General features: G+C 35.5%; 1 protein-coding gene across 2 annotated transcripts in view; it reads left to right on the top strand.

Moving 5' to 3' along the window:
• Nucleotides 1-15,139, top strand: part of Nipbl (NIPBL cohesin loading factor) — a 159,486-nt gene that overhangs the window by 103,390 nt on the left and 40,957 nt on the right. For both annotated transcript variants that reach the window (XM_021208299.1, XM_029543956.1), the window contains exons 11-19: nt 204-386; nt 4,809-5,006; nt 5,125-5,196; nt 5,277-5,366; nt 6,963-7,066; nt 9,608-9,694; nt 12,833-13,064; nt 14,179-14,330; nt 14,811-14,891. In XM_021208299.1, coding sequence (XP_021063958.1) covers nt 204-386; nt 4,809-5,006; nt 5,125-5,196; nt 5,277-5,366; nt 6,963-7,066; nt 9,608-9,694; nt 12,833-13,064; nt 14,179-14,330; nt 14,811-14,891 — 1,199 coding nt within the window. The remainder of the gene's footprint in view (nt 1-203; nt 387-4,808; nt 5,007-5,124; nt 5,197-5,276; nt 5,367-6,962; nt 7,067-9,607; nt 9,695-12,832; nt 13,065-14,178; nt 14,331-14,810; nt 14,892-15,139) is intronic.

The raw sequence follows: 15,139 nt of genomic DNA, 5'->3' as shown, positions 1-15,139 counted from the left end.
TGGACAGGATGCCTGTATCATTAATCTTGGTTATTACAATAATAAAGTCAATTTTTAAAGTTGTTATATAACTATATATGCATATAAATTTATTATGTTTAGGGTTAATATTTAAGTTATAATTGTAAAAATATTTTATACTACTACTTTGGTTAAAGTTTTTATCTTCAGATTTAAATTTCTTTCTTGCCTTTTATTAATAGGTAGTATAGATCAATCAGTGTTAAAAGAATTGCCCCCTGAACTCCTGGCAGAAATTGAATCTACCATGCCACTTTGTGAACGTGTGAAAATGAACAAACGCAAGCGTAGCACAGTTAATGAAAAGCCAAAATATGCTGAAATCAGTTCAGATGAAGATAATGATAGTGATGAAGCATTTGAATGTAAGTATCATTTAACTGTCTTTAGGAATTAAAGGCAGATTAATATGTGTAACATAATTTGGGGGTTAACAAGAGCACAGTTACCTTAATTCTTAATAACTTAGTATAGCAAGATTTTTTTCTTTATATTTTAAAACTGTATGAAAGATGAGTTCAGTTGGCACCAAGAAAAAGTCTAGCTGAGCTCTAATAGTGATAGAAAACACCCGTTCTGTGTTTATTTGTATTTAACCTGTACCGGACTCCGGATAGAGAGTAGGTATTGGAAATTAAACTACACATTAAAAATGTGACCCCTATCTCACAGTCTCAGTCTGTTGGGGGGATCTGTAATGATTGTACTACAAGTGGTAATCGTAGCTGCAGGGTGCTGTGTGAGCACATTGCGTCAATGACAGTGGGGGTTCAGAGAGTGCTTACTGGAAGAGGTGACACTTGAGTCTGGAAGGACACGTAGGAGATAGCCAGATAAAGAAATATTTAAAACCATACTATCACTAAATTATGAATGGCTTAGCCACATTGTGATTTATCTGTGTGGTTTGGACCTGGCTTCTCCTTTTGCCCAGCTGTGTCCTGGAATTCCTCCCTTGTTTCACTGTTTTCCAGAGCTGGCTTCTTCACTACACAGCTACCTCTCTACAACACTGTGATCACCTGTCTTTGCACTAGACTTGCTATACCTCGCCTGTCTTCCTACTGGTCCACTGAAAAAGTTCTTCTCTTTTATCCCTATCTTCCTTCTTCTGGAGCAAGAGAATTGAGCCTAGCCAAGAGGGGTCAGCAACCTTGTTTGACTTAAACGGCATTCAGTGGAAACAGACTATGGGAGATCTTCACTTGTGTGCCAACTGACTTAGTCATAATGACCAAAAGAAGTGGGAAGACCACCAGTGTGTTGTACCTTTTCCACCTAGTGTCTGTAGATTGAGGTGTGACCAGCAAGGGCAGGAAGGACAGATGCATGCTGCCATTTTTAAGTGTATATTGCCGATGGAAGCTCTTCATCTCCTCCAAAGTTTTTAATCAATGTTCATTTACTCATCCTTTCAAAATTGTGAGCTCTTCAGCTAGAGCAGTACACTATGATACTGAACAGATTTTACGTTTTAAAATTGAAATATACAACCAAGATAATCTGACATGTGTGATTGTTATAATTTGTGTTATTATGAGATGTATTAACAATACAGTATATTAAAATGGCTTAAGTTTTTTTTTAATTATAATCAAACATTTTGGTGACAAGGATATGGTTAGCTCTGGAAAGTAAGAAGACAAAGGAAGAGTGTTGGCCCTAAAACTCAGTTCCTTTTATTTGCATGTCTGTCTACTCCTTCCCCTATCCTTTCACCATTCTAAAGTCCTTACTTGCAGCTTCATTATAACCTTCACTTCTTCTCTGGCTGCTTGAGTGGCTGCCTGCATTGCTAAGTTGGTACGGATTATGAAATTACTGAATAATAAAAGCAAAGGATAACAATCAGAAATGTCCACTAACTACAAAGTAGGGAAAAGTTGAGCCACACCTTTGTCATCAATGTAGACACAATTTTTTTCTCTTTCTGTTGTGAAAGTTATTGTCTCATTTCATGGAAGTGTAAAGCCTCACCCTAAGACCTTGGGTGCCATATAGCTGTGCCCAGGAGTACTGAAAGCTGATGTTAATATTGTTAAGAGTATTTAGGCTTCAACTTCTGCTATGAGAAAAGGAATTTTCTCTAGATTTTAAAAAAGATACCCAAATGGTTTACTGTTTTACTTCGTTTATTTTAATCTAGTTAAGTATAAAAAACAAGGGTCTACTGATTCAACTGTTGAAAAATGTTCAATTGGTAGTTGACATAAAGAACCGAATTGTCATTTTGCTATAAGAGTAACCAAAATTTTGTACTACTGTACAAAATTAAAAAGTATCATGTGAACAGTAGTTGGAAAAATTATGTTGTTTTGAGATAGACTTTGTGAACTTTAGGACTTCCCTGAAGTTTAAACAAATTGGTTTACTAAAATCTAAGGATTAAGGAAATAGTATTGTTATTTGTAAATAAATAAATAACCAAAGAATCTCTTTGAAAGTTGAACTTAACAGATGAACTTAACCAAAATATAAATATAAAGTCACTGGTACCAGGAAAAGGTGGAGAGGGAGGATAAAGGAAATGGGGGTGAGGAGCACTACAATTCCGGAAGGGGAGGTAGAGAACTCTGAATTCATACTTCCTGTGTCTCATTTGTGCTCCTGTCCGTCCTCTGCTTTTTCTAGAGCAGTGAGAGAAATAGAGAAATTGACAAGCTAGCCTACTAATTGGGATGGTGCTAACCTCATGGAACACACTGTGGTATAAACATTGTGGGGTTATTCACTCTGTTTTATTCCAAACTGCCCAAACTTTAATGAATGGGACAGAAAGATGCCCTAAGGCCTCTAAAGAATGATGAGTGCAGCATAGTGTATAATTTCTAATAACCACAAGATTTATCAAGGATTTATAGTGATAGAATTGAAGGCTGAATATACATTTTTTTTTGAAATTAATTAAAATATAGAGTAAAATAGTTTGTAGTTTTGGTTCGTAAGCATAAGGTCTCATACTTGACATTAAAGCATGCCTCATTCTGAGCAACTTTGTTAGTTCCTTATTTGGTAGACAAGTTAGTAACTGTTGAAGTGTTGCAAAATGTTTAGTGAATATTATATAAACACATGATCCATCTAAGTGAATCTCTCTTCCCACTTTTCTCTAATAATGAAACAAGTTGTTTAAATAGTGGGTGTTCTTGAACATACCCTAACCATAAACGTGAGGAGGTCCTGCCTCTCCTCACATAGTTTATAGCTTAACGAGACTCATACCTTCAATAGTTATGAAGTAAACTATTGAAGATTTGAATATATTCACTCCCGCAGAGCTGTTATCAATAACAACTCTTTTAAGACCAAGTTACCCTTTTCTGTCCATAGTAGAGTTAGTACCAAGAAACAAACCAGGTCATGAATAGGAATAATTATGGCATTTAGACATTTATTGTTCACACATAGTGATACCAACACAAATATGAATAGGGTGTTTGAGCCGGATTGACATCCTTAAATCTAAGCCTCATAGTGAGTTCAAGAGGTTTCTTTTACTATTTCTGTATTGATCATAGTTAGGAATTCATAGAAGAAGCCAGTCAGAGGAAGGAAGGAGTTAAAAAAAAAAATCAACAGACTAGTCACCAGCAGTTTGTTACTATAGAAACTGGTATAGGTACCAGCTAGATGGTTCATCAGTGAAAAGGCACTTGTCACACAAGCCTGGCAACCTGCATTCAACCCCAGAATCCACATAAAAGATGGGGTGGGAGAACAGACTATGCAGAGCTACCCCCCGAGCTACATGCATACACACACATACAAAATAACAACAAATAAATATTTTTAAATACTGTTGTAATAATCTCAAGATAGGACAGACACATCAGTCCTGTCTTGTTTTTAACTAGTGGTGCCTACACCAGACACCAGGTGTAGTGTGTATTTTTCACTTGCACTGCCTCTAAATTTCACTGCAGAACTGTCGCTTTTTAATACTGAACTGTAACCCTTTCTTAAAGCTCAGAATCATTTTCAACTTAATACATGAGTTGATATGTCAGATGAAATTCTTTGCACAGAAGCTCCTCCTGTCAGTATTGTTGATCTTAGCAGAATGCATATAAACTTTGGAAAGAAGGGGGGACCTTTGAAGGTAACATATATAAACATGCTTCTGGAGGTAACATATATAAACATGCTTCTGGAGCATGCATAAGCCTAGAAGCTTGCCTTGAGTTTAGCATGCCAATTGTCGGGGAATTATCTATCTCAGTGTGTTAGTATTTGCAGTTCTGATATATACTATCTCTGTAGGTTGTGGTGTTAGGTCATCAGAGTCTCTGGAATTTATTGCTAAGTTGTAAGTATAACTTAGCTGTTAATTGATGGAGTATTTGGTCACGTATATTCTGTAACATTATCTCAAAAGTTGACTATTTTACCCCCAAACCCTTCTCCCCACAAAAAATATAAATGGTGGTTGTTTTTGAACCAAAAATCTAAATAAAGGTTGTTTTATAAGTCTTAATTAATCTGAATTTTACATTTACTTCTTACTGATGTGCTGAAACCTTTCACTGAAATGTACACTGTGCTTTAATTTCTCAGAACCTTCCTATCGGTTTATTAGCAAGCTAACTTCGTGTACAAATCTTTAGCTTTAGATTACATAATGCTAAAATTCATGGTATCCTCTCTATACCATCATTTAATCTTCTGGGTAGATGAATGGCTCAGACTTTCATAGACCAACAGAATGAAGGTGTAGTTCATTGTAAAGTACAAGTTTTAACAGTCTTTTAAAGTGAGGTAAATTATTTGTCATGGGGATTTGCTTCTAGCCTCTAGGAAACGGCATAAAAAAGATGACGATAAAGCTTGGGAATATGAAGAGCGCGACAGAAGAAGCTCTGGGGATCATAGGAGAAGTGGCCACTCCCATGATGGAAGGAGGAGCTCAGGTGGTGGTCGTTACCGAAACCGAAGTCCGTCAGATTCTGACATGGAAGATTACTCCCCTCCTCCCAGCCTTAGTGAGGGTAATTTATCTGTTCCAGTGGGTCTCTAAAACCAATTTCTATTTCCTCTTCTAACTTTGAAAAACATTTTATTGTGGTATCATTCTTGAGTTTCAATGTTTCTTTTTGTTTGTTTTAGTTGCTAGAAAAATGAAGAAAAAAGAAAAACAAAAGAAAAGGAAAGCTTATGAGCCAAAGCTAACACCCGAAGGTAACATTTCCGTTTCACTGTATGCCCTTCAGCTTTGCTTACTGCTGGGAATGGAACATAATTGTTTTTCTCTCTTGCAGAAATGATGGATTCTTCAACTTTTAAGAGATTTACAGCCTCAATAGAGAATATTTTGGATAATTTAGAAGATATGGATTTTACTGCATTTGGTAAAACCAATTTACTTATCCCTTTGTGTCTAGTTTTTTTTTTGCAAGATTCTATAGAAAATACAGTCATAATGTATACTATCAAGAAACTTGAAATCTATTGTGAGTTCATGTTATCCAACTAAAACTACTGCAAAACATAAGCTCCAAGTTGGTGGCTGTCTTAAGTTCTGAGAACACTGCCACCACAGCAGGGCAACACCAGGAAATACTTCTCCACGTAATTCCTGGATATTCCCCAAATAGTGAGAAAATTCCAGACATTGGAATCAGTTCATCAGCTCATTCATTACACTGTTCAACTATATAAGGATATTAGGTGCAAACATACATTCAACCTGAGCCCCTGGTAGAAGAACAAATAGTATGGTATATAAAATAAGATAGACCACCAGCTAAAATGCAGGATACTGAATGATATATAGTTGTATAGTTTGAGAAGATGTAATTATATCTGAGTATAGCAGCATGTGTTAAGAACATTGTTTAGAATGTTTGATTGAGCCAGGCATGGTGGTGCACGCCTTTAATGTCAGCACTCTGGAGGTAGAGGCAGGCAGATCTCTGAGGTGGCGGCTGACCTAGTCTACAAAGCAAGTTCCAAGAGTGCTAGGGCTACACAGAGAAACTCTGTCTAGAAAAAAAACCGAGAGAGAGAGAGAGAGAGAGAGAGAGAGAGAGAGAGATTGAAAAGAAAAAAGAAAAGAATATATTGCTGCACCTACTCTAAGGCACCATATACCACCTTCATTAGTGTATATATTTAAGCTGTACAGATTATAAGTCACCTTATATAAAGTCACCTTCAAAAGTGTATTGACTGTTTTTAAAGTACTTTTTGCGAAGTATAATCAAAGTATTATTCTGACTATTTGGAATATCTGTTTCATCTTTTCAAAAAATTCTATGCTAAGAAATTATCTTCTATATAATATAGAATTCCAAAAATAAAAAATTAGGATCTCTCAAATTAGGATATTGTGAGGAAGAATTATTTACCAAAGAAATTATTATTTATTAAAAAATGTAACTATAAATATTGAGAAAGATAGTGCCAGAAACTAGGGTTAACAGCCATGAAGCTGTTTATTGCCCCTTAACCCAAAAGAATTAAAGAAAAAGAATTGTCCAAAGCTCACTCACTAGGAAAAATCATATTGAATCTTGAGAGAAGCAGTCCTTTTTAGATGAGTCTAGTGGAGGAGACCTTGAAGGAAGGAATGGGGGTTATGAGTAGCCTGGTGTCACTCTCCTCTCTGATCTAGCAGGGCACCCTACTGGCTGAACCCACACAGAAGCCAGAGGGCCTGAAATTGTTGATTTAGATCATCCAGGTCAGCCTCCTGCCTCAGAGAGGTGACTGACAAGTGTCCACACTGTATCTGCAGTAGTAAGGACAGAATAGCTACCTGTCTTCCCTTTCTAGAACTCGCTTCACCCCTGCTCTCTTTGGTTGTGGCTTAAATGTCGTTTACTCTCTGAAACCAATTAGGGTTCTTTATATATGCAATCAAATTTTTATTTTAAAAGCTTATTAATTTACCAGTCTTAGCTGTTTCTTTAACACAACTGTGTTTGATTGGCTTGATTTTTCAGGTGATGATGATGAAATTCCTCAGGAACTGCTTTTAGGAAAACATCAGCTTAATGAACTTGGAAGTGAATCTGCTAAAATTAAAGCCATGGGTATAATGGACAAGGTATCTCAACAAAGTAAAACTTTCAATTTTTCTTAATATATGGCATATCAAACTAATTTATAGTTTTCAGGGTAAATTACAAAGTTAAGCACATATTAAAAAGAAAGCTTACATCTCAGTATCTATATGAATTTTTGTCTTAGGAAAAAATCTATCAGTAAAAGAGGAGTACAAATTATTCTAAACAAAATTATGTGTGCATTGATAGAAGAATGGATTGTCAAATATTTACATTATTCAGCGTAGAAATATACTAAACTTTTCTTCGTGGTTACTTTAGTCCTTTGTGGTTGTAAAAGTAACCTTGCTTGGGGGTTGTCTTAGTCAGAGTTTCTATTCCTGCACAAACACCATGACCAAGAAGCAAGTTGGGGAGGAAAGGGTTTATTCAGCTTACATTTCCATACTGATGTTGATCACTGAAGGATGCAGGACTGGAACTAAAGCAGGTCAGAAAGCAGGAGCTGATGCAGAAGCCATGGAGGGATGTTCTTTACTGGCTTGCTTCCTCTGGCTTGCTCAGTCCACTCTCTTATAGAACCCAAGTCTACCAGCCCAGAGATGGCACCACCCACAAGGGGCCTCTCCCCCCTTGATCACTAATTGAGAAAATGCCTTACAGCTGGATCTCATGGAGGCACTTCCCCAACTGAAGCTCCCTTCTCTGTGATAACTCCAGCTGTGTCAAGTTGACACAAAACTATCCAGTACAGGGGTGCTAATGGAATATGGCAGTGTTTGGTTAATTACTGTTAATATTTATAGCCTCACTGCTGTAGGCTTTGGTCAGTCCTCTCTCCCTGCAGCATCTCATTCTTCTGATGGAATAGCATAGCACCCTTTAAAGTGCTGCTTGACTAGTGTGTCGATACAGTTCCCCTCCCCTTCTAACTACTCTCTAGGACAGAATTAGTACTCTGAGTCTCTACATTTCCTGGTCTTAGTTGCTTACTTATCCTTCAAGGCTGATAACAACTATTGAATGATAATCAATATCTTCACTTTGAAATTGATTCTGAACACCTTAAGGATGTTTACTTCTCAATTTCATAATTTTAACATGGCCTGTAAAATATTCTGGTGTTTGTTTTATTTTTAAATCACATTTCTTTATTTGGTTGTTTTGTGTGTGGTCAGGGAAAGTCCATATACTCTGTGACATGAGTGTGGAGATCAGAGGCAACTTGCAGATGTTAGTTCTCTCCTTCCATGTGTGGGGCTGGTAATGATCAGTTATGCTCAGACATTACGTACATTCCAAATAATCAGTGTTCCATAAAGTTGACTTTAAAGCTAGAAATACCATGTAGTGAACCAAGAATTTATCTGTTTAAAAATAAACATATAAATTTAAAACTTTAGGGGTTGGGGCTGGAGAGATGGCCCAGCAGTTTAGAACACTCACTGCTTTTGCAGAGGACCTATGCTTGGTTTCCAGTGCCCACATGACAGGCCAGCTGTTACTCAGCTTCTTTAGAAACAAGACACTGATACACTTACAATAAAAGTAAATTAATCTGAAAAGAAAGAATTGACTGCTGGGTTGTATTGATAATACTACATATAGTTAAAGAGCTATTGATGAATTTTGTATGTAAGACCATGTCAATTTTTTTTTGAGATACCAATGCCAGTCTTAGTCATTTATTTTATCAGTTCAGTAAGTACATGTAGCTGATACTTTTTTTCAGAAGACAAACTCACTAACCATTGACTAAATGTAGATTTTTGTTGTTGTTATTGTTAAAAAGCCTCAGTTTTATTTTTCTAAGCTAATCTAAAGCAGTATGATGAGAACAGTCTTCTCTAAGCCAGCATAAGTAATCTAGCTAGACCCAAGTGTTTGATCTGTTTGGCTTTTCTGCCTAGTTTGTGTGCTACCAGCATGCTAGAAACCTTAAAGAAAAACTATTCAGTGAGTAAAACAGTATTACTTCACATTCCTAACCGCTTTTTGGTTTTTCAAGACAAGGTTTGTCTGTGTAACCCTGGCCCTTACTGTGTAGTCCAGGAGGCTGGCCTTGAACTCACATAGATCTGACTGCCTCTACCTCCTGAGTGCTGGTATTAAAGATGTGCCCACCCCTTCCCAGCCACCTTCCTTATTTTATCACAGTTTCATGCTTGGTATTCAAAATAGTTAGACTTTTCCCCTGTCTTGAATTTTTAAAAACCTGCTTGGATAACGTGGTGCTGTTAAATCTTTCATTTGTATGTTTGTTTTCATGTGCATGTTGAATGTCACTGCCAAAGACCAGAGGGCAAAGCCATCAGAATAAACCCAGTCTTGCCTGGATGTATGGTATGAGTTGAGCCTAATAGCCATGAGCACTCAGTGTTCAGCTGTCTGTCTTTTCAAACAATAGTTGTTCTTCTAAGTCAGAACTGAGTAGAGTTCTAAAGAGCAAACTTTGTGTTCTATTGTTTAAAAGAATGATAATGTTATATCTTCCATAGCCAAAGAAAAATAATTTAGATTGTTTCTTGAGTAATTTGAAACTTTTATCAATGAGTGATAAAACAACTTGTATTTCCTTTTAGCTTTCAACTGACAAAACTGTGAAAGTCCTAAATATATTGGAGAAGAATATTCAGGATGGATCAAAGCTTTCCACTTTGTTAAATCATGTAAGTTTAAGACCTATGTTAATAATTTTACACCTGATGTTTTTAAGTGTTCTGGTTTTCTTTATGTTGGTTTGATAAAAACACTGACCAAAAGCAACTTGGGGGAGAAGAAAGGGTTTATTTCATCTTACACTTCAGGGCACAGTTTGTCGCTGAGGGAACATAGCAGGAATGTAAGGCGGAGACCATGAAGGAGAACTGCTTCATGACTTGCTCACAGGCTCTTGCTTAGCTAGCTTTCAGTTAAAACAGAGGAGTTGCCTGGAGTTGCTATGTCCACAGAGGGCTGGGCCTTCCTACATCAACTAAAAGTCAGGACCATCTCTCACCAACACGTTAAGGGTGGTTAGTTACTTGAGAGTCTCTTCTCAGGTTTCTTTAGGCTGTTTCAAATTGATAGTTAAAGCTAACTAAAGCACATTTTTAGTGCATAAAGTTTTTCACAAACAACTTTTACTTACTAAGCAAATTCCAAATTTCATTTGAATTTGTTACCGCCTATTACTAATTACATTCATTAACATTACTACTAGAATTTCACTTTTAGTGATGTTAACATGAATTGTCTATTAACAGTGTTGCCATAGGACTGGGGAGACAGCCCCACAAGCATGATAACCATAGTGCTGACCCCAGAATCAGCATAAAAGCTAGGTAAGCCTTGCTGGCTGCCTAGAATTTGCTCTCTTGGGAAGAGAGGTAGGCAGTCCTAGGAAGCTGGTAAATGAAACTGTCCGGGTTTGTCAAGCTCTGGGCTCCACATAAGCAAAATGGAGAATGATCAAGGAAGACACCAACATTAGGCTTCCATAAGCATGCACACATGCAAAAAGGAGTTGCCACAAAGAGAACAGTAAAGACAAACATAAGTTCCTATACACAGGAGTGCATTATAAGAAAATTAATATCAACTACAACAATTTATATTAAACATTTAAATTTTGGTTATACAAAATAGATGCAGTGTAATTACAGTAGTTAATCAACTGACTAAATTGTTTAGACTCTCTACCTAGTATTGTAGTAGACTTAACAAACTGAGTATATACTCATCTTGGTGTTTTTTTTTTTTAACATTAATACATGCAGTCATAGATATCAATAGGCATTTAATAAAAAACATAAAAATCTGTGGACAGTTTTGAGCTAAATTTATTTTTAAAAGTCTAGCTGGAGATAGTTGTGATGTGTATGTAATATAAACAGTTGGGAGTCTGAAGCAAGAGGATGACAAGTTCCAGGCTAGTCTTGACTGTGTAGGGACAGTCTGTCTTTAAAACAGGCCTGATTACAAAAGTGGTGTATTTACTGCTGAAACTTCTAAAACATAAATATATTCTCATCTAGCGATCAGCACTTTTTTAGCACTTTTGTTGTGTATTACTTCTCATTTGTACGTGTGTGTGTGTGTCTTTAATACATGCACTAAACTATCATGAGAAAATTGTTATAGAATGTATATGATTTCTGTGTGATCTACATGAAATAAAAACCTATAGAAAAATTATGTTGTTGATGATTTTTTTTTTTTAAAAAGTCAAGAATCTCATATAATCCAGGCTGGCTCTGGACTCTCTCCATTCCCAGTTAACCCCTCTTGGGTGGTGGGATTGCAGGCACACGCAGCTGTTCCTCATTTCATCTGTATTTAGTGGCATCTTTTTTTAGCTAGTCTAAGGAAGGAATTTTATTTTGAGGTTTTGTTTGATAGAAAGTAAGAGAGAATATGTGTGATACAATTGGTTATTGAACTAGGAGCTCTCTGTGATAGAAAACAATCTATCCCCTGAGCTTCATCTTTAATCAGGTTTTGAATCAAGCTGTGTGGAGAGGGGAAAGAGCAGGAACACAAGCTTAGAGAAGCCTAAGATGGCAATCAATGGTAAGTTCAAAATTCCATAGACATGTCACTAAGAAAATTTAATGACTGCCATGGAGAAACAAGTTCTAGGATTGCAGTGTAGCTCAGTGGCCAAGAGCGTGAATCATACACGAAGCTCAGAAGCAATCCTGTAATATGAAGTTCATGTTTCAGTTGTAAAAAGAATGTGATAAGAATATTTACACTCTAGCTCTAAGCCTAAAGCAATTTATTCTAATTGTAATGTTAAATACTAATATGTAAAAGACTAATGTCAATTGTTAAATTTTCCATTTTAGAAAATATTTGGTCATAAGTACGCTGTATATCTCTATTATGATTTCTTTTGAGACATGAATCTTGATATATAACCCAGACAGGGCTGGAACTTGCTATGTAGCTCAGACTAGCTTTAAACACATCCTCCTCCGAGGACTAGGATTACAAGCAACCATGGCCATCCCTGGGTTTTCCTTTTAATTTGCAGATGGAAGAGACACAAGTTCACACTTGTACCACAAGTTCCACATATATTTACTTTTCAAATTGTCTCAAAAGTAGTGCTTAAAAAATAGATATTTGGCTGGGCATGGTGGCTCTCATATGCCTATAATCCTAGCATTTGGAGACAATTCAAAGCCAGCCAAGACTACATAGCAATTTTCAGACCTGCCAGAGATGCATAGAGAGACCTTGTAACAAGATAACAAACAAATAAAAACAGATACTAGTAATAATTAAGTCAGTAACATTTTACTACTATTTAATAAAAGCTCTTCACTTGCTAGTTCTTCCTTTGTTCTCACTTAGTTTAACTATTATGTTTATGCCCAAGTCTCAAAATTAATTCTTTTTCAGTATAGTTGAAGTTAAAATCTTAGATCTGGATGAAACACACCAAAGATAAAATATTAACAAAAGTCTTGCCTAAGTAAGGCTTGGTGTGCATGCCTATAATCCTAGCACTCAGGAGACAGAGACTGTTCCAAGTTCAGACCCAGCCTGGAGAGTTCTAAGCCAGCATGGGCTACAAAGTGAGATCTTACCTTTTAAAAAAAAAAAAAAAAAAAAAGTAAAAACAAAAAAATTGTTTTAATCTTGGCTAAAGGTATACATTATATGTACTTTATTCCAGATTTTTTTAGACTAGTCTAATAAGGTTGTGGATACTAAATTATCCCTCCAACCAATCAAAATCATATATCTTTGTTTTATTAATATTGTAAACCTGTATATATATTTTATTCCTACTTTGTTAACAAGGATCTGTTTTATAGAATAATGATACTGAAGAAGAAGAAAGATTGTGGAGAGACCTAATTATGGAAAGAGTTACAAAGTCAGCAGATGCCTGTCTTACAACTATCAACATTATGACATCTCCTAATATGCCAAAAGCTGTATACATTGAAGATGTAATTGAAAGAGTTATACAGTACACTAAATTTCATTTACAGAACACACTCTATCCCCAGTATGACCCTGTTTACAGAGTAGATCCACATGGAGGTTAGTTTACCCTTTTGAACTGATCAAATTTTTGGGGGGGTTCGATTGGGTTGGGTTGGGTTTGTTTGTTGGTTGGTTGGTTTCAGCAAACTATCAGAATTATTCATTGTAAATTTTCAATGCTAAGTGAATCAGAATACTAAGATTTAATTGGCCCAGATTAATAGATTAATATACATTGGTTTTGATTTTTATATTCAACTGGGATGTAAAATCTTTACTAGTACATTACTTTAACATCTGTAGGTTGAACACCCATTAATCTGAAAATCCAAAATGCTTTGAAATCTGAAAAGTCTTTGAGGAGCTAGAGAAATGTGTCAACAGTTAAGAGTGTTGTCTGTTCTTCTAGAGAATTAAATTTGGTTTCCAGAAACTATACACAACCACCTGTCACCTCAGCTCAGTGGGATCCAGCACATGGCATATACACACATTCACATATACTTGAAAGGAATCTTTAAACACTATTTAAGGACTAGCTTGGTACACAAAAAGCTTTGTATTATGACATTCATGACTTTTAGATTAAAGATATTCAAGTGGCAGAATCTATATAAGTTTTACAAAATCTGAAAAAATTTGAACAAGAGATAGATACTCAACCAGTATTTATAGTTGAAGTAATTTTTTTCAGTTAAGAGAAAATTCCAGATTATAATAGTTTTGGGTAATGTTTATCTTCCTTCTAATCTAGCTCAAAATAATACTAATCTACAAAATGAGTTGATTCAAGATATGTACTCTTATCTCTATAGCTTGTATTATGTGATCACTAAAATGGTTGAATGTGTATACAGTTTATTTTATTTCTTACTGTGTTATATAATGCCAAGAAACTTAAAGGAGAAATATAATCTTACTGTCCTATTTGAATAAGGGAAAAAAAAAGAAACTTCAGTATAGTAGCCACTTATTATAAGACCACTCCAGTACAGTGCTACTAAGGAATTATTTCCTCTTTTAATTAACAGTCATCTTTAGTTTCGGCACTACTTTTATGTAGCACCCTGAATTGTTTGTTTTCCCTTAATTTAGAAGATCATACTAGTAATCTCCATGAAGAATGTTAAAAGTTAATGTTTTTCTTATCTTGAATTCTCTTTTATTTTAGGAGGGTTATTAAGTTCAAAGGCCAAACGGGCTAAATGTTCTACTCATAAGCAGAGAGTAATTGTAATGCTTTATAACAAAGTTTGTGACATTGTTAGCAGTTTATCAGAATTGCTAGAGATACAGCTTCTTACAGACACAACAATTCTTCAGGTAAGTTTTTTTCGAAGCATTTTATAAATTCTTAGGCACAAGACATCTTCTTGTGTGATTGTGTTCACTCAGTAGTAATGCCAGCACAGTGTGCCCACTCAGAGTGTGTTATGTTGAAGAAATAGAGATTCCATTATATTTGAAAGGAAAGCTGAAGAGGGGAGAATAGATCAATTCCAAATTCTAATTTCTATGAAAAATGAGTTTTAAGATGTTGGAATAGTTTCATCCATGAAAACAAAATTGTTTTTCTTTCTTTAATTTCCATGATGTTCAGTTTAAAATGTGGAGACTAGAGAAATGGAAGCTCAGAAGCAAATTATTTAATATGAATGAGGAGGCAATAGAAGAAATGCTAATTAGGCCACAGAAAAGAAAATGCTCTCTGGCTGTTTTGAAGTATGAGTGTTAGACTATAGTTAGGTGCAGTGTCTCTGAAGTCAAATAGAGATACACACTAAATTAATCTTGAATTTTCAGGTTTCATCAATGGGAATAACACCATTTTTTGTGGAAAATGTCAGTGAACTACAGTTGTGTGCCATTAAGTTAGTCACTGCAGTAAGTATAATCAGTTCATAATTTCTGTTACCCACAAATGAAATAAGATTGTCATCACTTGGTCCAGATTTCCAAAAATTATGACAGATTTCTGTTTTCCATTAGATTTGTTTCACAATAAGGATTACTTTAGCCCTATTAGATTTTATTAGCTAAGGATTTGGTTTCATTGATTGTTTTTCTTGAATTTGAAAACTTTTTAATGTAAGAAACTTTATTATAAAAACCAGAATGATTTAATGTCTTCT

Source organism: Mus pahari, chromosome 11 (assembly GCF_900095145.1).
Source record: "Mus pahari chromosome 11, PAHARI_EIJ_v1.1, whole genome shotgun sequence".
NCBI classification, from domain to species: domain Eukaryota; kingdom Metazoa; phylum Chordata; class Mammalia; order Rodentia; family Muridae; genus Mus; species Mus pahari.
This window is presented reverse-complemented; position numbering and strand designations above follow the sequence as displayed.